The 23,145-nt window shown below is 41.4% G+C and overlaps 2 protein-coding genes and 1 pseudogene across 3 annotated transcripts; 2 read left to right on the top strand and 1 right to left on the bottom strand.

Moving 5' to 3' along the window:
- Nucleotides 1-322: 322 nt before the first annotated feature.
- On the bottom strand, nt 323-1,162 carry LOC306761375 (odorant receptor 131-2-like; the record flags this gene model as incomplete). The annotated part of the gene is made up of 1 exon (XM_079247498.1): nt 323-1,162. The coding sequence occupies one exon, from the start codon at nt 1,160-1,162 to the stop codon at nt 323-325; it is 840 nt and encodes a 279-aa protein (XP_079103624.1).
- A 15,784-nt stretch (nt 1,163-16,946) lies between these two features.
- On the top strand, nt 16,947-17,914 carry LOC306761373 (odorant receptor 131-2-like; annotated as a pseudogene). The gene has a single exon. The product of its transcript is annotated as an odorant receptor 131-2-like (transcript).
- Nucleotides 17,915-21,815: 3,901 nt separating this feature from the next.
- Nucleotides 21,816-22,766, top strand: LOC306761372 (odorant receptor 131-2-like; the record flags this gene model as incomplete). The annotated part of the gene is made up of 1 exon (XM_079247496.1): nt 21,816-22,766. The coding sequence occupies one exon, from the start codon at nt 21,816-21,818 to the stop codon at nt 22,764-22,766; it is 951 nt and encodes a 316-aa protein (XP_079103622.1).
- Between the last annotated feature and the right edge of the window lie 379 nt (nt 22,767-23,145).

The following is a 23,145-nucleotide window of genomic DNA, read 5'->3' as shown; positions in this document are numbered from 1 at the left end:
CTGGGCCATCGTACACAGAATGAAATGCTTGATTTCTTGGCTGTTATGGTCAGGACCGAAATAACATATACTTGCATGTTTGGTGAAGTCCATTATCTGTCAGTCTACACAGTCCACCGGATTTTAATGCCAATTCTATTTAAACTTAGATTTAATTAACAAAATATTGTCACTGTGTGAAAGTTCCTGTTGACAAGATGTCAATTCCATAAAAGTATTGTTGTAGAAATAATTTGGAAAGGATGTTAGGAGTACCTGTGTCATATCTTCTGAGATGAAAAGTGATATTGGTTCATTGCTGTAACAAGGTGGCTGAAAATGTTCAGACTCTTGTGTTAGTTGAGATCACAGTTAAAACTCTGCACCTGCAGCTGAGATGCAGCATGAGGACGGGTCTGATGGTGTGGTCTCTGAGGCCGTAGATCAGGGAACTCAGACATTTGGGAGTTATAATGACACAAATATAAAGAAGAATCTGGATGTTAATAGCAAAAACCCTTTCCAGGTTTTTGGAGAGAAAAGCGAGCAGTGAACTGTGTACAGTCGAAGACATAGTGAGGCCCAGCTGCAGCAGATGCAGTAGCAGAGTCTTACGAGCCCTCTTAGCTGAAGCTTTGTCTGTGGAGGCTGATTTAGCTGCTATAATAATACCAACATAGGAGAACGTGACACTTACACCTGCTAAAGCAAAGAGAAAGTAAGTGGAGGCTTTGTCATAAATCTTAGACACCAGATCAAGAAGCAGACTGTCTTTTCCACAAAAGTCCTTCATCATCATGTGCTGCAAATCTTTAAAGTTATCCTTCAACATCAATGTCAGCTTTGTTATGAAATTGAGTGAACCTATGGCCCAGATTACACAGATAGCCACCCTTGTGTTTCTGATGGTGACGATGGCAGCGTGCCTCAGTGGATAGCAAACGGCTATGTACCTCTCCAGACACATTACCACCAAAGTGAGAGGTGAGATTAAGTGTGACAGAGTAATTAGTGCTGTTAGGACACAACATTCTGTGTACAACAGCACTACTTGTGCAGCAGACAGTAGAAACATGACCTGACTCTGTAGCAGCTGCACAGTGTCTGCAAACAGAAGGTTGAACAGAAGAATATAGCGAGACGTCTCCTGAAACACTGCTTTACTCCTCAAAGTGAACAACATGATCACATTAATGAAGAGAAAGATGCAGCATGGCAGTGTTGTCACAACGGAAATTAACACCAGTCCCACCAGTCCCTGTCTCTGGATCCCAGCAGTGCTGTTGGTCTGATTCACGAAGAACATTTTAAACATTAAATTCATTTCAGTTTTAAACACAATGAGAGAATATTTCTTAACATATTCAGAGTCCTGCAGACAAACCCATCATGTCCTCCGACCAGCGTTGTTCTAGTCGGTTCTCTTTACTTCCACTTACTATTTATCTTACCTGTCTGTCCTTACCCCGCACTCCCACCCCCAGATGAAATAATTCCTCAGTGCTGTTGACATGGCTGAATTCAACATGCTACAGAATGATTTGAGATGTTTTAAGAGATTTAAGGTCCTTGAAAAGTCTTGAAGTCCTGAAGTCCTGAAGACGAGAGATCATTTCACCAAAATGACTAAACTTTAATAAACTTTAAACTTTATCAGTGTGTAAGAAATCTGGGTTTCCTTTTTTATTCTGAGCTGGATTTCATTACTGTTGAGAAATTGACTTTTTTCCACCTCCCCAGTTCTCGGCAAGATCTTTTACGTTGGAAATCCATAATCACACACTCATGTAAAAGTTTAAATATTTATTTACAAGTTCCGAAATATACAATACGGATCCAGGTTCAGAGTTCCTCTCCCTGTTGCAGACAGAAGTGGGTCGGCTCAGGTAATCTGAGGTCTGAACCCTGACTATATGTCCCTGCAACCCAGCTCCTCATTCCCTGCAGCTGGTTTACTGTGTATTGCAGGAACTCCACAACCTAGAAGGGAGTAGAGCTGGTTGAGCTGAAAATAAATAGTTTCTTTTTAATAAATTAATTATATCTCAGTTTGTACTTCTAAGGATTTTGTACCTTTCACTGTGAAGAGACTCATATTAAGTTCACAAACACATCAGACTTGTATAGAAGGAAACTGATTAATACAATAGTAAAAGTAAATATAGGGTTAAAATTGCTGTTCTTGCAGAACAGCAGTGTGAATGCTTTCATGCTGAAATGCTTGAACTGTAATGCTAAACTGTAATGCTCATAGGCGTAGAAAGTTTGAAGGTTGTGAAATGAGTGCAAGACAGTTGAACATGGCTGAAAAACGAGTGAAAAACAGTTAAAAATGGCAGAAATGTCCTTGTTGAAGCCTTTAGCTGAAATAACTATGAAGATGAAGCAAGCAGTAAAAGTCTTGAAGCCTGAAATGGTGTTTAAAAGGATTAAAAAGTGTTGAAAGTTGAACTGAAAACAGTGAAAGACAGTTCAACATGGCTGAAATGTCTTTGTTGAAGCCTGTTGAACTGAAAAGTGCGGAAAACAGTATAACATGGCTGAAATATCATGGCTGAAAGCCTTTCGCTGAAGTGTACAAGCCATGAGTACAAGTGATGAAGCCTGAAATGGTGTTTAAAAGGGGTGAAGAGGGTTAAGTTGAACTTAAATGAGTGCAAGACAGTTGACGACGGTTGAAAAATGAGTAAAAGACAGTTAAACTTGGTTAAAATGTTCTTGTTGAGGCCTAAGCTGGACAGGAGACATAAACAGCTCTGTATTAACAGTGCTGAATCATCACTGAACACCTTTGACCTATTAGTTGTCATGACAACGGCCCCTCCCTTCACTCACTGCAGTTCCAAAATGACACGCTGGGGCTGAGAGGGGGAGACTTTTTGCTGCGCAGACCCTCTGTGAGCCTTCCAAACTACTCAACGTTACACAAAAACCGTAAGAGATATCAAAATAATTCTTTCACCGTGAGCGGCAGAAGGGTTTCAGGAACACAGGGATGTAATTTATTTTATCCTAGAGTGAACTGAATTTAAATGACAGCGAGCGGAGAGGTCATGTTTCCTTTCTCTATGGCAGCTTGAATGGGGAAAAAGCAGACTTTAGGTCGCTTGGAGCGCCGTAGTTCAAAATCTGTAGGTCACAGCTCTTTCATTCTTGGACTGAGTTAAAGCCAACAAGATTTCCAAGGTTTTGATGTATAATTTGTGTCTGTAGGGCAAAAGCCTAAGGAGTTATGAGAATTTGTTCGTGCATCAGAAAATTTAAAAAATTTAGAGTGGAGCTAGAATTCAATTCAATTCAATTCAACTTTATTTATATAGCGTCAAATCACGGCAATGCCATCTCAAGACGCTTTACAGACAGAGGGGAAAACATAATGAAGGCCAATTCATAACAGCCTATATAAGGAAACCAACAGATTGAGTTGAGTCCAACTCAATCTCCCATCCTGAGCAAGCACACTGGCAACAGTGGGAAGGAAAAAACTCCCTTTTAACAGGAAGGAAACCTCCGGCAGAACCCGGCTCAGGACAGGCAGCCATCTGCCTCTGCTGTGTGGGGGGAAGAGGACAGAAAGACAACAGACAACAGGAACTGCTACTCCCGGCCAGGGAGACCTGCTGAGACAGGAGACATACATGTTAATGATGCAACACTGTTATGGGGGGGGGGGGGTAAAAGAAAGCGATAAAGAGAAAGAAGCTCAGTGTATCAGGAAATGTCCCTCAGCAGTCTAAACCTATAGCAGCATAACTAAGGGATGCTAACCATCCCTAGCTATAGGACTTATCAAAAAGATAAGTCTTCAGCCTAGTCTTAAAGGTGGGGAGGGTGTCTGCTTCCCTAACACTAACTGGGAGCTTATTCCATAAGAGAGAGGCCTGATAACCAAAGGCTCTGCCTCCTGCTCGGCTCTTTGAGACTCTAGGAACCACAAGTAAGCCTGCAGTCTGCGAACGAAGTACTCTGCTTGGTATATAAGGAACAATGAGGTCTTTGATATATAGTGGTGCCTGGTTGTGGAGGGCTTTATATGTAAGGAGAAGGATTTTAAATTCTATTCTAGATTCAACAGGCAGCCAATGAAGAGAGGCTAAAACTGGAGAAATATGATCTCTCCTGCTGGTTCTGGTCAGGACTCAGAATTCTGGATCAGCTGAAGGGTTTTCAGGGCATATTTAGGACAGCCCAGTAATAGAGAGTTACAGTAATCTAGTCTTGAAGTAACAAAAGCGTGAACCAGTTTTTCTGCATCACTCTGAGACAGAATGTCCCTAATTTTGGCTATATTACATAAATGAAAGAAGGCTGTTTTAGTAACCTGCTTAATATGTGGGCCAAAGGACAGGTCAGGGTCAAATATTACTCCAAGGTTTCTCACTGTAGCACTGGAAGCTAAAGTAATGCCATCCAGGTTCATTACAAAACCGGAAAATTTAGCTCTGAGTTTTTCAGATCCAACGAGAATTACTTCAGTCTTATCTGAGTTTAAGAGGAGAAAATTTCTAGACATCCAAGTCTTTATGTCTATGAGACAATTTTGTAGCCTATTGGGCTGATTTGTTTCATCTGGTTTAAAGGATAAGTATATTTGAGTATCATCTGCATAACAATGAAAGTTTATTCCATGCTGTTTAATAATTTTGCCTAAAGGTAGCATATATAGCGTGAAGAGTATTGGTCCAAGTACAGAACCTTGAGGAACTCCATGACTTACTGTAGTTTGGGAGGAGGACTTGTCATTTACATGAACGAACTGAAGTCTATTAGATAAATATGATTTAAACCAGGTTAACGCTGTACCTGTAATTCCAATCACCTGTTCTAGTCTTTGTAACAGAATGTTATGATCGACTGTATCAAATGCAGCACTAAGAGCGATGAGAGCGAAAAGTGATCGGCAAAAAAGTTGAACGATTTTATTTGTGATATTTCGAAAACGGTTGAAGATATCAAAAAGTTGAATAGAAGTTTTATAGCTGAATTTCTTGTGACTTGGTTAAAGTTCGAACGGTGTTTCGAGCTGAAAGTATGCTGAAGTTATAAAGGCTGAAAGAGTTTAATGTTTTTGTGGAATTCCCATTCATTTCAATGAGAGCTGAAAATCAATAAAATGACCAATAATTTGAAATTGGTTGAAGATATCAAAAAGTTGAATAGAAGCAGGAATGAGCTGAACGTTTTGATACCAAATTTATTTGAATCGGTTGAACACAACTGAAGTTATTACGCGCCGAAAAAGGTACGGAAGAAGTAAGAATAAATAGAGAATAATAATATTGTGTGAATGCTTAAAAGCATTCACACAATAAAAATAAATAGATAATAATAAAGAAAAACAGGAAAACTATTGTGTGAATGCTTAAAAGCATTCACACAATAAATATCAACAATATATTCCTTTGCCACACATGCTACAAATGTCTCAAAAACAGGATTTTATCATGTTAAAAACATCACCATTATGGTACCTGCCTGTGAAACAGCCTGCCTGAGATTTGCCATCATGGACCTAATGGTGTATTGGCGATCTGGTACTTTGGGTCTCTACAGCAGCTGGTGAGCAGCTGTAATAGAGCATATATGGACCAGTAAATCCAGTTCCTTTCAGTTCAGCTCCATCTTCACCAGGAAGGACCAATGCAGAGTTCACATCAGTGCAGACACTTCACTGATCCTCCTGTTGATCTCCTACTCCATCCTTCCTTCACTTCCAAACAAGACGAATATACAGTAAGTCCTCATTCCCAGCCCAGAGAGAATACTCCACTCTTTTTCAAATCAGTACCATGGTCTTGGCTGTGAATCGCTCCAGTGAGAGCTGGAGATCACAATCTCGTGTACTCAACAAAACTACATCATCTGCAGAAAACAGAGATCCAATTCTAAGTCCACCAAGTTGTACCCCTCAACAAGTAGACCGATCCTAGAAATTCTGTTTTGACTGGGATGATGTCCTGAAGAAAATCCACAAGATGTATGTTTTATTGAATTTAAAGTGGTCCATAGATTACACTTTAGCAAGTCCACATTGGCTAAGATCTGCCTGAATGTTGATGCCACCTGTGATAGGTGCAAATCAGCGGAAGCCACTTTGAGCCATATTTTTTTTGACATCCATCCATCCATTTCCTGCCACTTATCCGGGGTCGGGTCGCTGGGGCAGCAGCCTAAGCAGGGAATCCCAGATTTCCCTCTCCCCAACCACATTTGCCAACTCTGCGGTGGTATCCCAGAGGTTCCAAGGCCACCTAAGAGATATGATCCCTCCAGCCTGTCCTGGGTCTTCCCCAGGGTCTCCTCGCAGAGGAACGTGCCTGGAACACCTCACCAGGGAAGCGTCCAAGAGGCATCCTGACCAGATGCCCGAGCCACATCAACTGGCTCCTCTCAATGCGGAGGAACAGCGTCTCTAATCTCAGCCCTTCCCAGATGACCAAGCTCCTCACCCAATTTGCTTTATAATTGCTTTTCACGTGTTTAGTTGAAATGGTCTTTTAGTTTAATACGCTGGGTTGAATCCACCTCCTCTTGCACGTTCCAGTGGCCAGAGTCTGTCTACATGATTTATCTTCTCTTCCAAACTATTTAAAAGACTCCCCACCCTCAGGTTGGTACAATCCCAAGGAAATGATGGACATAACATCACTAGTTGATCATCCGTCAAATGACACATACACGGTTCAATCACCTGCTTTCTACTGTGAGAAAGATGGATGATACTTCTCTATTTCATGTAATAAAGCTGAAATAACAGCTCAGGTATTCAGGCTTTATGCTTAGGCATGATAAAAAAAAAAGAAAAAGGGCAAGGAATATTAGCGATGAAGGTATAAGCAGACTTTTCCCCATTGGATACATTTAATAAAGTTTCATTAATGTTTCTGACAATCCTGGAGAGTTTAACAATCGTGGAGACTTTAACGTGGACAATGAAAGCTCAGAAATACAGAGGGAGACCGAGGGCTTGTGAGCATCAGGGCCACAATCCAGGATGAAACATCCAAGCTCCATGAATACATCAGGATGAGTGCCCAGAGGAATGAAGCGCCTAGTGAATGTGAATAGACAAAGTTTTGTATTTATGGAATCTGTCCTTTAATAGTTCCCGTCCTACCTCACAGGAAGATCCTTCAAAGTATCCTGGTGAGGGGAAGTGTCCAGATTGCATGGGTTGAAAACAGGGGTTCCTCAGGGATACACTATACACCTCCTCACTGGGGGGGGGGGGCTTGTAGGCCTCTCCAGATCTCCATCTAACCATAAAACCACTGGGTCTCGGATAAGACAACATCACTCCAGTCTTCTACAGTCCAGTTCCTGTGGTCTACTTCAAACCTCTTTGCTTCTCACTGAATAGGGTGAGTTTTGCATGACTCCATCCTGCCTGTAGGACCTAGTTTCCAACTGTTCCTGCAATTCTCATCACTCTGGTTTCAGGTTTGCTGTTGTGTTGGTCAGCCAATGGTTCTGAGTGAGGAGTTGGTGGTCTTCACTTTCACTCCACAGTTGTTTCCAGTGTGTGTTAAGCTGTCAGGACAGGAGGATTACCTGTAATGCGTTGCATTCCTACGACTCTCTGTATATTTTCCAGAGAGGTGGAACATCAGCTGGATTGCCATAGAGGCCAATATCTTGACCTCTTCCCCCCCAATGATCCTGAAGAATGTGCTTCATAGTTTAAACAGGTATTTAGTTAGTCGACAAAAAGACCTATTGCTCTAAACAAGGACCCCATTCCTGCTTCTTATACCAGGTTTCACAGGAAGTAACATCTCTTTTCAACTAGTCATTGCAGTATGTCGGATTGGTCTGATTGACCTAGTCAAAGGACAACAGAGAAGTTGGATTGTTCAGGTCAGATATTAGGGTACCCTTCCCAGCTTGCATGTTTAGAAACACTAAAAAATTATCTCGGCCCGCACCAGTTGGTGGAAAGGACATTATGCTCTTATCTGTCTTCTACTGGACAGGAGGACTGATGTTCATTAGACATGTCCTCTCTGTCTTCTTTTTCATAAGGAATAAAAAATCCTGCATGCAACAGCAGCATTTAACAATTTCTGTAGTTAAAATTTATTTAAATTACAGTTTGGTTGCTTGTTTCCCAACAACTAGCTTGCGAAATTTTCAAATATATTAAAATGTTGTGAGTAATCAAAAAAAAGTGATAAGTAAAGGTCTACAGAACTTTTCAAATGATGTAATTTTTGTAATAGAAATATTGTTTTGTAGTTTGACCCGGTCTCCTGATAATTCATTTAGCTTCATTAAATATTAAAACAGGTATTCCTTACTGGATTACATGCATACTGGCGCAATTAGCTCACATGTTGACCTCTGGGACCTGAAGACTCATGTTAGAGACACAAAGTATGACAAAGTTTTGTAAAGATGAAAAGGTTAAGATGATAAAACTTTAAACAGTTAGCCGTTTGGACCCGTTTCCTGCCACCAAAATATTCTGACATCTAAAAGGAACATAAACTGCATATGCTGGTTCTTATCATTAGGCCCGAGCACCTTGGCGGTGCGAAGGCCTATTGTAATTGCAGTGTTTATTATTATTATTAGGCCCGAGCACCTTGGCGGTGCGAAGGCCTATTGTAATTGCAGCGTTTATTATTATTATTAGGCCCGAGCACCTTGGCGGTGCGAAGGCCTATTGTATTTGCAGTGTTTATTATTATTTTTATTCGGACACTTCGCGTGCTTTTTTGGAGGCCTGAACGTGCTCGAAAACTCACCAAATTTTGCGTACCCCCCCAAGGGAATACGAAAAATTTGATATTTTGAGGTGCTCCAGAATGTTTGGGCGAAACTGAACGAGAGCGCCACCTATTTTAGGTGCCCCGCCACTGCATGTCGTTAATCTTTATGAAAATTCATACACATGATCTACATGCTAGGGCGAACAAAAAATCCTCTTAATGTCACGGTGAAATGTCGACAGGAAGGCGGCCATTTTAGGTCAAAGTCAATATTTTGGCGTTTTAGCACCTCGCATTTTAACGAACTCGTCCTAGAGCTTTTATCCCACTGAGCCACAAATTGCTCAGGATGTTCAGGAGACATGTGTGATTAAATGTTGTGTTATTTCTTCTAATAGGAGACTTAGTTTACGAGGGGCAGGGCCTCAAAGTTTGATGTCTCGCCATGAAAAATTAAACGGATATAACTCCCACATAAAGCAACATTTCTGCAACAAATTTGCTAGATATGATGGCAGTCCCCTCCTACAGAGTTCTATATGTCAATATTTTGATTGTGAAATAGCCACGCCCCCTGGAGGTCGAAAGTGTTGTTTTTTGCTCACACACCCATAACTCTGGCTTGGTGGACACCACATGGCCCAAATTCACTCAGGCATCACAAAACATGTTGGTGAAGAGATCTGGTAAAGGACGTTGCTCTGCGCTGCACGGCGTGCCCGTGACGCCATGGCGAAGTTCTATGCGGCGGCGTGACATCATAAATCACTATAAAATTGTCAATTTTTATCTGATCACCCTAAAACTTATAGGGATTAATAAGGGATCAGTCCTGAAAAGATTATTGTGACCATTGCTGGTCTAGACCTAAGCTCCGCCCACTTACAACAGGAAGTGGTTTTTTCCACGTTTGAGGGTCATGCTTCTAAGCAAATGGTCCCAAACACTTGAGACTCCTCCAAAACATGTCAAACCCTTTCATGATGCCACAATAAAAACCTCAAGTCGCTACGCTAAACGGGACATGGCGAATGGCGGTCCAACGCCATGAAACAGGAAGTACCTGTGACCAAGCCATGGAACCTTGGACCGCCACCATACTTGTCATGACTGATGACAGTAAGGCCCTGAACTAAGCCCCATTGAAACATTATGGAATAAATGGAGCATGTCTCCATAGCGCCCCCTACAAAATTTCAATCAATCAGCGCCGCCCACTACATGGACCGACATGAAAAAAATTCAGCACAGTTGTAGAAGCTTCCAGTACCTTCAAAAAAGTCTCCTGGACATATGGGCTAAATTCAACAGGAAGTCGGGCATTTAGAAAAAGGTGCCATTTTTGGGGTCATTTCTTTGCCATGCATTTTAAACAACTCCTCCTAGGGATATTGTCCAACTGACACCCAACTTGCACAGGATGCTCAGGAGGCATGTGTGATTTAAAGTTGTGTTATTTCTTCTAATAGAAGATTTAGTTTAGGAGGGGCGGGCCCTCAAAGTTTTATGTCTTATTAACAAAGACTTATTGCTAAAACTCCCACATAAAACAACATATCAGCACAGGAATCGACCCATTTGATGCCAGTCCCAAGATGAACAAAATCTACAATGCAATAATATGACTCTGAACTAGCCCCACCCCTTGGCAACAACAAGTGTCTGATATCATGAACCAGGAAGTACCTGTGACAAAGCCATGAAATTGTTGATCTTCACCATACTTGCCATGAGTCATGACAGTTATGTCCTTAATAGAGTAAAATTACAATATAGTGGAGAAGATCGTAAATGGCTCCATAGCGCCCCCTACAATATTTCAATCAATCAGCCCCGCCCACTACATTGACTGACATGGATATGATTCGGGAAACTTGTAGACCCTCCCAGTACCTTCAAAAAAGTCTCTTGGACATATGGGCTAAATCCAACAGGAAGTCGGCCATTTTGAAAAGGGTGCCATTTTTGGGGTCATTTCTGTCATTTTCTTTGCCATGCATTTGGAGGAACTTGTCCTAAGAATTTTGTCCAACTTTAACCCAAATGAGTCAGGATGCTCAGGAGGCATGTGTGATTTAAAGTTGTGTTATTTCTTCTAATAGAAGATTTAGTTTAGGAGGGGTGGGCCCTCAAAGTTTTATGTCTCATTAACAAAGACTTATTGCTAAAACTCCCACATAAAACAACATATCAGCACAGGAATCGACCCATTTGATGCCAGTTCCATGATGAACAAAATATACAATGCAATAACATGACTATGAACTAGCCCCACCCCTTGGCAACAACAAGTGTCTGATATCATGAACCAGGAAGTACCTGTAACAAAGCCATGAAACCTTTGATCTTCACCATACTTGCCATGAGTCATGACAGTTATCTCCTTAATAGAGTAAAATTACAATATAGTGGAGAAGATTGTAAACGGCTCCATAGCGCCCCCTACAATATTTCAATCAATCAGCCCCGCCCACTGCATTGACTGACATGGATAAAATTCACCACACTTGTAGACCATTCCAGTACCTTCAAAAATGTCTCTTGGACATATGGGCTAAATCAAACAGGAAGTTGGCCATTTTGAAAAAGGTGACATATTTGGGGTCATTTTGTCATTTTCTTTGCCATGCATTTTGAGGAAGTCCTCCTAAGAATTTTATCCAACTTTAACCCAAATGAGTCAGGATGCTCAAGAGACATGTGTGATTAATAGTTGTGTTATTGCTTTTAATAGGGGATATCATTTAGGAGAGGCGGGGCAGCAAAGCAGATGTGATGCAACGAAAAGGAAAACTGACATAACTCCCACAAAAAACAACCAACCTGCACCAAATTTGCTACAGATGATGCCAGTCATATCCTTCACATTTGTGCATGGCAATAAATAGATTATAAGTTAGCCCCGCCCCTTGGTGACAGGAAGTGACCCTTCATAAGGCCTAAATGGCCTGAAGTGCAGTCTGGCTGCACTTTAGGTTGAGACATGGGAAGGATGTTGCCAGGGGAGGCGGTGGCATTATGCAGAGCGGCGCCATGGTGCGAGGGCCTATATCACCGCTTGCGGTTTTAATTTTTTTTTTTTTTATTTCTGCTTGCAACTAAAACATTTTGAAGATTATTTAAAAATAACTATTTTAGTTTTCCTCATATTCAGGAAACGATAAGCTTAAAACAACTTGCAGCAGCAAAACAGCCATGGCGTCTGCTTTTTTTGTTACATGTAGAAGCCTGCAGTCTGCCAAAATAAAAAAATGGTCTAAAATAGTGTAAAATGTAAATAAGAGTGCCACAGTTAACAATGAGTTAAGCCCTCTCCCTCATCCAGACTACTAGCATGGTGGAAAAAGGTTTTAACTGGTTTAACTGGTTTTCCTTCCTTAAGTCTGGAAACTTGAACACCACCATTCACTGGTTTTCCTCCTCAAGTATGGAACCTTGAACGCCACAAGTAACTAGTTTTCCTCCTGTCATCTGGTACCATGAACACCACCAGTAACTGGTTTTCCTCCTTAAGTCTGGAACCTTGAACACCAGACTTAAGTCTAGAACCTTAAACACCACCATTAACTGGTTTTCCTCCTTAAGTCTGGAACCTTGAATGCCACCAGTTTCAAATTTTTTATAGAAAAGTAATCCATGGCCTCACCAAACTCCTTCCATGCCTAAGTTTTTGCCTTGGCGACAGCTGAAGCTTCTTCCAGATTTGCCTTTCGATACCTATCAGCTGCCTGTAGAGACCCATTGGCCAAAATGCTCGACAGGACTCCTTTTTCAGCTGGACGACATCCCTCCCTGCGGTGTCCACTGTGTCATGGTGGAGGGGTTTATGTGGCCTGCCGATCCTAGTTGCTATGTTGTCTGGGGTATTGTGCCCCTGGTAGGGTCACCCAGGGCAAAGAGCTGTCTAGGGGAGCGACCACACTGGTACGCATTCTTTAATAGGCTCGAGCAGCGGAAGGCCGTCCCCAAGCACAGATCCCAACCACCCCACCCCGGAGCCAGCTGTGGACCCACCCAGAAGGCAGCAGAGGGGAGCCCCAGCCATAGTCCCCCTCAGTCAGGGGACACAGGCCCCGCCGGGCACCGGCCACCCAGGGCAGACAGAGCGCAGGCCCCAGGGCCCAAGAGCCCGAAGGCACCCCCCCCAACCACCAATGGAGAGCCAGGATCCCCCAGGCGGCCGCCGAATGGAGGCCAGGCTGCTCCCCAGTGCACCAGCCGCGCTCCCGGGGCACAAGACCCACCCCTCTTACATACTCCTATGAGAATATGACCTTGAATTAACCCACCCGCCACACCATCATGCACCACTATAAAGTTTTTTGCAACTATTTTTTTGGTGTTCTTCTTTCAGGTGCTTTTGATGTGGCAGTTTCTATGTTATTGTCTTCCTGTTCTTACTCTTTTCTGGTTTGTGGCTTTCTCGGGTTGCATGTCAGCTATACAACTCAACACTGCCCCCGTGGTATCTGGTGGTATTGTTCATTTTATGTGTCAAGTGACGGATAGCTAACTCCAAGCTAACTTACCAAGACACAAATTCAACACAGGACACTGAACAAAACTGTTGGTGAGTATACATCGCCTGCACCTGGCAAAGATGGCCTTAAAGGGTGGTGCTTGACATACTGTAATCCACTGGCTCTTGTGCAACTCTGCAGTAAGAACAAAGCAGGAACATTTGTATAAACACAATAGATTTGTGTGAATGTTTTTTAAAGCCACATGTCAAGATAGAAGATAAACTACTGGGTTTCAAACATTTCTGAGTGTCATTCTTCATTGCAGTTTATGAAAGAAAACTACACAACAAATTGCAGTTGTGTAGATGAAGTGTCATCGTTACCTGGCTTATAACCTTTAGCAGTTAAACATACGGTTGTTGTGGAAACGCAGGCTGCATAGCTCATCATTAGGTATTTGTAAATCCAAAATAAAGCTTGTCCTGTCCATACCACCACATATTAATCCATTCTCTGTTCAAGTTATCCCTCTTAAAACAATACACCTCAACTATGAAAGACGGAATGTAAAACAAATCCAGGAAACCACTTGTGATTTTTAGACAATTCATTTGTATAGTAGTGCAGAAGATAAATGTTTAGCTAACAGCAAAAGTTTAACTTAATATTTTGTAATGTAGAATCAAGTGGCGATGGGTCTCACATTTCCTGTAGCTGACAAAAAGTTGCGTAGATCTATTTTATTTGCATCAGGTGTATTGGAGTGGTTAAACATTAAATCCCTGGAGGACACTGGGCTTCGAAGACTGATTTTGGTGAGTAAAACTGGACCTGTGCAGGACTCTGGTCTTGGTTTTCTGCTGTTTGCCTTGTTTTTTCTCCCAAACAACATCTGCAACACTTGCTTCATCTTCTTCAGGCTTTATTGAGATTGGTAGACGTCACTTTCTGATTGCTGGATAGTCCAACGAGCCAACGAGACCGACAGCTTTCAAAGACCAAAGTCCACTTCTTTGGTCCGCATCAGAGTGTGGTTGGTGTTCATACTGCACCAAACAAATTGTATGATCCCTAGAAGCTAACAAGGGTCCTGTTGAAGTGAACCAAACAGCAGCAGTGTCAATGTGTCTTCGCCATGACAAATGTTTAGAGACTAACTTGTCTGATGTACCTTTATTTCATTTTGTATTTTACCTTATGTTTTCACACATATAGCCCTCATACAAAGTATAAAATCCATCAAGTATCATCTTTACATTTTCATTCATATGCAAACATCTAAAAGGAATAAAAGGCAAAACAAAGTTGATGAAAACTAAAGTTCCACTAAACTCAAACTCATGTTGGTCAATTGTTATGAAAACATGTTTATGAATTGTTTTTGAAGTTTATGTTATGAAGTTTGGAATTCTCTTGAGATGTCGCAGAGAGACATTCCCGTCCCTTAATGACTCATTTAGATTAGCTAGCTTGCCAAACACACACTCCTCATTTAATTTTCAGTAAATATTGATCTCATTAGTGCTTGTTGTTGAAAGCTGGAATCCTAAAGGAATGGTGGAGATGTTTAAGAACTAGTTCAGAGTATGTTGATGAAAGTTAACTTTGGCTTGCTTTCCTGCACAAACAATCACAATGATAAAAAATAACATATTTGACATTGACATTTGAAGACATGCTAGTTTTTTCTTTATTATTCTTGTTATTTTTATTATTATTAAGTGCTTTAGAACAGAATTTTCTCTGATGGAGGTGAGGCAATAACACACATTACTTTAGAGTTTAATGTTTTCTTTGTCTTCCAAACAATGTCATGCATAATCATGTAAAAGTTAGAGTTTCACTTAACTTTCTAAATTATGTGTTTTTGTTGCCCTAGGAATGGTGTTGTTTAGTTTGGTGAAACACCCTGAGGTTTCACACTGCAGATAGGAACATCCATGATGTCTCCTGAGAAGTAATTTAGATGCATTAAATATTCAGAGGTGAAGCGGTGAATGTTTCCTGTAAACACTGAAAAAATAAATCTCTCCTCTGAGTGCTTATTAGCAAATTCGATGACTTTGGATGTTTGTTGATGCAAACAAGTTTGAAGTTAGTTGAGCAAGTTTTAAACAAAAAGTCTTAATTTCGACACCTGACTTTGCTTTGGTTTTTTTCATTAAAAGATAAATGTTTAAGGTATGAATAAAACACCACGGACTGTCCAAAAGCAAAACCCCCACATTATAATATCTGGTTGGATGTCCTTTTTCTCTGATTCCAGCATCATTCTGCCCTTTACCGACAAACAGAAGTAACAAACAGAAGTAACAGTAAACAGCTTTTACTGTTTAATAAATAAAGAATCTTTGATCTTTGATTTGATTTTAATTCTGCATTGTCTTAGTCCAGTCTCTTCTCTTAGATTTCTCCAAACATATGCCAATCCACCATCATCTTCCTCCCGTCTCTTCTCTGAGATCTTCCCGAACGTAGCCCAATCCACCATCATCCGGGTCCCATCTCTTCTTTCAGATATCCCAGAACTTAAGCCAATCCAACTTTATCTTCGTCCAGTCTATTTTCTGAGAGCTCCTCTAATGTAGGCCAATCCACCATCATCTTCCTCCCGTCTCTTCTCTGAGATCTTCCCGAACGTAGCCCAATCCACCATCATCCGGGTCCCATCTCTTCTTTCAGATATCCCAGAACTTAAGCCAATCCAACTTTATCTTCGTCCAGTCTATTTTCTGAGAGCTCCTCTAATGTAGGCCAATCCACCATCATCTTCCTCCCGTCTCTTCTCTGAGATCTCCCCGAACATAAGCAGATTCACCATCATCTTGGTCACGTCTCTTCTCTGAGATCTCTCTGAACGTATGCCAAGCCACTATCCTCTTCGTCCAGTCTCTTCTATGAGATCTCCCTGAACATAGGCCAATCACCATCATCTTCGTCCAGTCTCGTCTTGGATCACAATTGATAGTCCTATTTATTTCCTACGGTTCTTCAGCCAGTATGTTCCCTTTTATGCATCAGATGAAATCAGAGTTTCTACAGCTATGTAGTGTTGGGTTTATTCATTTTCACTGCTGAATTTCTGAGGGAGAGTTAGGTGACTGCAGTACTCAAAACACCTGCTTTTCTGGTGGATGTCACTTAGGCAGGGTCGCTTAGGTGATATTAGTGAGGATAATCAAAAATAATCACATTTGATCAAATGTCACTATATTAAACATTTTTCAACGATTTTCATTTATCGTTCTTCACCAAACTGGTTTGAATGTTCGCCCATCTTTTTCTCAAATCAGAAATAAAGCACACAAATATGGAGGTTAAGACCACCCTCTTCTTTTTATCAAGTTTACAGCTCGGGCAAGGAGGAAACTCCAAAAACAGGAACAGGCATAGTCCAACATCTTAGTCCTGAGAATTGTCAGACGAAGCGGCGCAGCGAAGAAATAAGTCGTGATCAACAACTTTTTGGTTGCACGTGACCAGAATGTCTCACTCTAGGAGCCTTGTTTCAATCGGAAAGATAAAAGATGTGTTTGTGTAAATGGGGGGGATGACAAACAGAAATAAAAACTTTAAATCTCAGGTGTTCCTGCAGTTTTATAGGTGAAAATGCTACGCTGTCATGTAAACTGGGAGTGACATCAAAGCTCATTTACATGCAGAACAACATAAAACCTTCTACCTACCCACAGAAGATCAATCATCTGTCATATTTGATGGTCAGCACACAAGCAGGAGGGTCTTTGGAAATTATGGGGTTCATATGCTAAATGTTTTTTTGTCTGTTTATAAAATGCCAAAGGCAAATGGGTCTGTGGGTAATTTAACTACTGAACAGCAATATCAGGGCACGCTGGAGAAGGTCTTGTTTTCCCACCCTGACCACTCTGCCATGCTGTGTGTTTCTCTTCATTAATGGAACAATGATTTTCACCTTAAGGAGTAAAGCTGTGTTCTGCAACACGTCTCGCTACATCCTGCTGTTTAACCTCCTCTTTGCAGACACGCTGCAGATGGCGCTGAGCCAGTTGCTCTACATTATAGCTGCTTGTGGAACAAGACTGACATATCCTGTATGTGGCGCTCTGACTTTCATGGCCAACCTTACAACGGGGATATCTCCTCTCACACTGGTCCTGATGTCTCTGGAGAGATATGTGGCTGTGTGCTATCCACTCAGACACCTCTGTCATCACCATCAGAAGCACAGCTGTGGCTATTGCTGTGGTCTGGACGTTCAGCTCGCTAAATATTCTCACTCGAGTGTTTTTGTTGTTAGAATTTCCCTTTGACGACATGCCGAGCCTTCAGATGAATGTCTTCTGCTCTGACGTGGCAATGTTGCTTGACTACATTTCTGATCAGTATGTCAAGATATTTACTTGTTTTCTGTTTCTTTCTGCTGGTCTGATTGTTATTTCCACCTACATTAGTGTGATTATAGCAGCCAGGTTGGCCTCTGCAGACAAAGCTTTAGCTGCTAAGGCTCGTAACACACTGCTGCTGCATTTGGTGCAACTTGGACTCAGTCTGTCCTCAACCATTTACAACCCTCTGCTCATTGCTCTTTCCAGAATTTTAACAAGGATAGTGTTGGTCCGAATCCAGAATCTTTTATATGTGTGTGTTTTCATCATCCCCAGATGTCTGAGTTCGTTTATTTATGGTATCAGAGATCAGAGCATCAGACCTGTACTTATTTATTATCTATGCTGTGGAATGAAGCTTTTACCAGCCAGAACAGGTGTCACCGTCGGGTAAAATGATTTATTGCAGGACTGCTGGAACCTCCCAATGTGTCCAATTGTCCCATCGGGTCAAATCTGGGTTTGTCTAGTTTCCACGCTGGCCTCATGGTAGTTTGCACATCTGAGTTTCAGCCAGCTCACATCTGCTGCCCATGCCCTCTAAGTCCACCTACATCCCTTATGGGGCCCACATGTGCTTCACATAGGGGGCTGATGGAACTGAAACCACGTGGGTCCTGCAAAATTTGTCCAGCTCAAGCCCAGATTTAGTCCTTATTGGGCCCGTATGGATGTAATTTATTTGCCAGTTTTAGTAATGTCAGATCATCAATTCAGGCTTTGTATTTAATGAATCTTAATAAATTACAAAATATGTGCCTCAAAAAAGCCTTTTTTTTTTTTTTTTTTTCAATTTTAATGGATGACTCAACAAACAATAAACACAGACTTGTAAACTCAGGCACTATTAATTTCTGGGAAAATGCAGTTACTTTTAAAACAGCAAAATGAAATTAGCAGAGCACATCCCTGACCAAAACTGAACAGACCTAAAGTTAAAACGTGTGAGTTATTTAGCTAGTTAAGTACTTTAACCAGCAGCTCCAGTCTCCATCATGTTCTCCATGTTTCCGTCCACATGAACATGAACATGTGACAGTAAACAGACTGTGTTCTTTTTAACTGCATCTATGGGTTTTAACTTTGGATTCTTTTTAATATTGATTAGTTTAGTTTAGAACCACTGGTGTTTTTCATAAAGTGCATAGCATTAAGCTAATTTACAATTCCTGTTTCCTGTTGAGCTTTTAGGAAAATCCATCCATCCATCCACCCACAAGGGCAGCAACCTAAGCATGGAAGCACAGACTTTCCTCTCCCCAGCCACACTTGCCAACTCTGGGGGGGGTGTGGGGGCACTGTGCAAACTGTGTCCTGGGTTCTTCCTGGTCTTCCAGAAAGAAAATATATGAGAATTAAGTACCCTTGAATTCCATTGAACTAATCTTAGTAGGTATCACCATGTGTAGTGATGGAACATTTATTCAGATCAGTATTAGTTAAGATGCTTACATGTAAAACAGTCGGCATGGTCAGAAGTTCAGCATGTAAAAATATATTGTTGTGGCCTCTTCTGAAGCTGATTTGATGTCTGTTAAAGGGGAACTTTTCTACAGATTTCTGCATGTTCAGACAACACCTGCTAGCAGAAGATACTGGGCAATGTCAAGTACCCTCCTGTTGTTGTTGTTCCTGTGGATAAACAGTGTAGACAAATCTTTGTTAGGGTTTCTGGTGTCCTGGGACTCTGTGTGGTGACTATCTTTGTGCATCAGATTTTTAATAAAACTCGTGAGTGGATCTTTCTCATCAGAACTCTTCGTGAAATTATTTCACCACAAACTTGGCATTGTCAGCAGTGTCCAGAGTCAGGCTGTTGAGGGATGTAGCAAACCAGTGCTTTGACAAGCTTTGACCACCATCCAGCATCCAAGGGAGGACCAACTCATTACTTCAAGTCAATAAATTTCCATTTGCTTTCACACTCCGCTTTGCACAAGCAGACCAAACCACCTAAATGTCACATAGTTGCAAATACTTCTGCTTGAGGGGATATTCCCCTAAATGACCCATTCATAAGCAGTGATGAAAATCTACACCAGTCTGTTATAGTGAAGAGAAACTGAACCAAATGGAAAAGGATGGAATTTACTGGTTTGTCCTTGTTCCAGTGAGATTTGGGGAATCACTCCAGGACTGAGATTGTAAACAAGTGACTGCAATGACCTTTCTTTTGTGGATGACATGGTTCAATCTGACTGGGGGAAGAGCTCATACCTCTGAAGGGAGCTGGAATCTGCAGACTGTAGGGTACCAGTGTCGGTTTTAAGGCCACTGCTGTGATTGAAGGTGTGGACAGCAGAGTACCAGTGTCAGTTTTGAAGCTGCCACTGTGATTGAAGCTATAGACCATTTGACAAACTTATAATCCTTTCAGTTGGATCCACTCAGACCAGTTTGGGTATGAACATCAACCACATAGCAGAGAAATGTCTCCCCTGTGTCCTTGACCACAGAGATGGTTTCTGAGCAGCCATTTACAATTGGATTATTAAAGACATGATCAATTTGCAGTCTGTTTCTTTTAGTGGTTAGTAAACAAATATGTAATATAAACACTGTTACAGTCACACAGCCACTATTGCCAGTGGTATTTAAAAGCAGGGCTTAGAGTCGCTATCTTGTGGCATCACTACATCAGAGCAATCAATGCCCATCAGCCCATACACGTCACACTTTTAGGCCAACTTTCCCTATTTGGAACCTCTATGGTAGTACCACCAAAGTATCTACTCCACCCAAAAAAACTAAAAAAAAACAAAAAGAAAAAAAAAAACAAGTGGAAACACCCTGAAACCTGGTAGGGTTGAGTAAGATAGAGCAGAGTTGGTACAAATGGAAAAGGGCCTTAAAGAAATCAGCTGAGGTGTTTTGTTGTGATTAGGATGCTTCCTGGTCACCTAGCATTGCAGGCTTTATGAACACATCATACTCAAGATCTGAAATTAACTCTTGCCAGGTGCAAAATGCATGTAAGTTTTTGTTTAGTGAGTAATGCAAATGCCAGTTTGTTTGCTAGGATGGCCTGCTTCATTTGGGGTATTGCAGATGCACAAACAAATTCTGGAAATACTTGTGGACTACTCCAAGTCCATCATTGAGACCGACTGCCAGTCCAATCTAAAAGATGAGTGACTGTCCAGTCTGCTTATGGTCGATTTGTGTTCTCCAGACATCAGGGAGTGTTATCCCACTAAGCCTGTAATGCTTTCGCACAAAGACTGTGTCAGGAATGGGAGCCCAGACTTCATGGACTTTGTGAAAGAGTAGTGTGGATAGCAACTCTGATTAGGTTTCAGTGACTGAATTCAGACATTACAAAGGACATTCAGACATAAAAAAAAACCTCTTTTTTCTTGTTGTTAAACATTGCCGTGACTTCATCTGAGTTTGCGTCCAGCATAATATCATATTATAGAAATAATATGTGCCTAAAGGTAAGTGTGTAAATAAGTTTATATTTTGGCCAGCATTCATGGCCATGGAATGTTTTCAAAAAGTTCATTTTGGACCCTCGTCATTCGAAGAGAATTCCCAGACCTAATCCTTTTAAATCTGGGAATGCTTCAGGATGCCCGGGAGGAACTGGAGACCCATGTAGCAGACACATTTAGGACTAATCTGGACTACTTTTGGTGCCTATGGCTTAAATGTTGTGTGGACAAAATGAGGTCCAGATGTCAGTTGCCAGCCTGGATATGGGTGATGGGAAATGCTATGTGGGAGACGTGGTACAAATGTCAGTCGATGTTTTGGATATGATTTAAGTATTGTGTTGGCCAGAAGTGATTAAAACACATGGAAATGTCCTAGGCAGGTTGCTTGTGGACATTCTGTGGCTTAGTTGTGACTGTTAAACTCACATGGAGTCAGCATCACAAGCCAAGGCCAAACCAAACTACAGAAGTGGCCAAACATGTTGCTTTCTGTGGAGTATAGTTCAGAAAAAAGTCTTTTATTTTTGTTTAAGATGTCACTGAACAACCAATTGGCTTCACGGACATATATTACAGAGTATCTAGGGGCAATGACTAGACATTAATTTAGCATTGTTCATCATTTATCAGTATGACAGTGTTCTTATCATGTGATGTATCATGTGATGTCTGAGGACCATAAAACCGGGGATCCTGGCTTGACTTCCACCTTTTCTCTGCAGAGATGCAGAGGTCTCTGTGTGGTGTTAAGTCTTACTGGGAATACACCAGGTATCTGTTTCTAAAACTGGTGAAGGAATATTTCCTGGATAATATATTTCACTGTCATCAGCAGGTTGATGTTTAATATCTTCTGTCATGTCAAATGTATCTCAGTCTCCCTCCAACGTCTCTGATGACCTGCTCAATCAGGGGCTGCTGAGGATAAGTATATTTTCCACTCTGTCCACAGTTCCATCTTGTGTGTTTCTCTACATTAATGGGACGATGTTGTACGTTTTGCGGAGTAAACGGGTGTTTCGTGAGACCTGCCGCTACATTCTTCTGTACAACCTCCTTCTTGCAGACACTATCCAGCTGGCTCAGAGTCAAGCCATGTACTTATTGTCCATTTGCAGGATAAAACTGCCATTTTCTCTGTGTATTGTGCTCAGCATGTTGGCAAATCTCACTACTGGGATTTCTCCACTCACACTTGTGGTGATGCCTTTGGAGAGATATGTAGCTGTGTGCTTCCCGCTGAGGTATGCTTCCATCGTCACCATCAGAAACACAACCGTGGCTGTTAGTTTAATCTGGGCGCTTAGTTCACTAAACAATCTGACTCGGAGTTTGTTGCTTTTACAGTTCCCTTTTGAAAAGATGGCATCCCCGCAGATGAAAGACCTCTGTTCTAACATAGCTCTGCTGCTTGGATTTCTGACCGAGGAATATGACCGAGCCTATACTTGCGTGCTGTTTTTATCGGCTGGCACTGCAGTCACCGTCTCCTACTTTAGTGTGGTCATTGCGGCCAGATCAGCCTCCACAGACAAGGTTTTAGCCCGTAAGGCTCGTAACACACTGCTGCTGCATCTGGTGCAGGTTTGTCTCAGTCTTTCTTCAACCATTAACAACCCTATGCTCTTTGCTCTTTCTAGAATTTTAACAAGAATCGCACTTTTGTGGGTTCAGAATGTATTTTATGTTTGCTTCATCATCTTCCCCCGATGTCTGACCTCTCTTGTCTATGGACTAAGAGATCAGACCATTAGAACTGTTCTTGTGTACCACCTATACTGTCGACTGAAAATGAAAATCAGCTTCTAAAAGTCTGATATTTGCTTGTTATATTGTTCTGTAATTAACTGATTAAACAACTACAAGGACTGGCTTTTATTAAGTTTTTCCTGCCTTCAGTTTTCTTTCTGCCCAATGAAATAAACATTTTGTCTTGATAGTGCCACCTAATGACATGAAAACAGCATTAGAATCTGTTATTGGCCTTGAACGCAGCTGTTTATCATTTTTAGGATCGGTCATTTTACATAATAAAAGACGTAGGGATGCTGTTGTTTTTAAAGAGAATTAAACAAGTAGTAATCTTAGCTTTTGCATGACACTCATCTAACGCCCTGATTAACGCTCAATTTTTCCACACAACACTTTTTCTTTCACGTGTATGAAAACAAAATGCATTTGCACACTT

The sequence above is a fragment of the Telmatherina bonti genome (assembly GCF_933228915.1).
Source record: "Telmatherina bonti genome assembly, chromosome: 10".
Taxonomy (NCBI): domain Eukaryota; kingdom Metazoa; phylum Chordata; class Actinopteri; order Atheriniformes; family Telmatherinidae; genus Telmatherina; species Telmatherina bonti.
The sequence above is the reverse complement of the archived record's forward strand: the minus strand, read 5'-3'. Positions and strand labels throughout refer to the sequence as shown.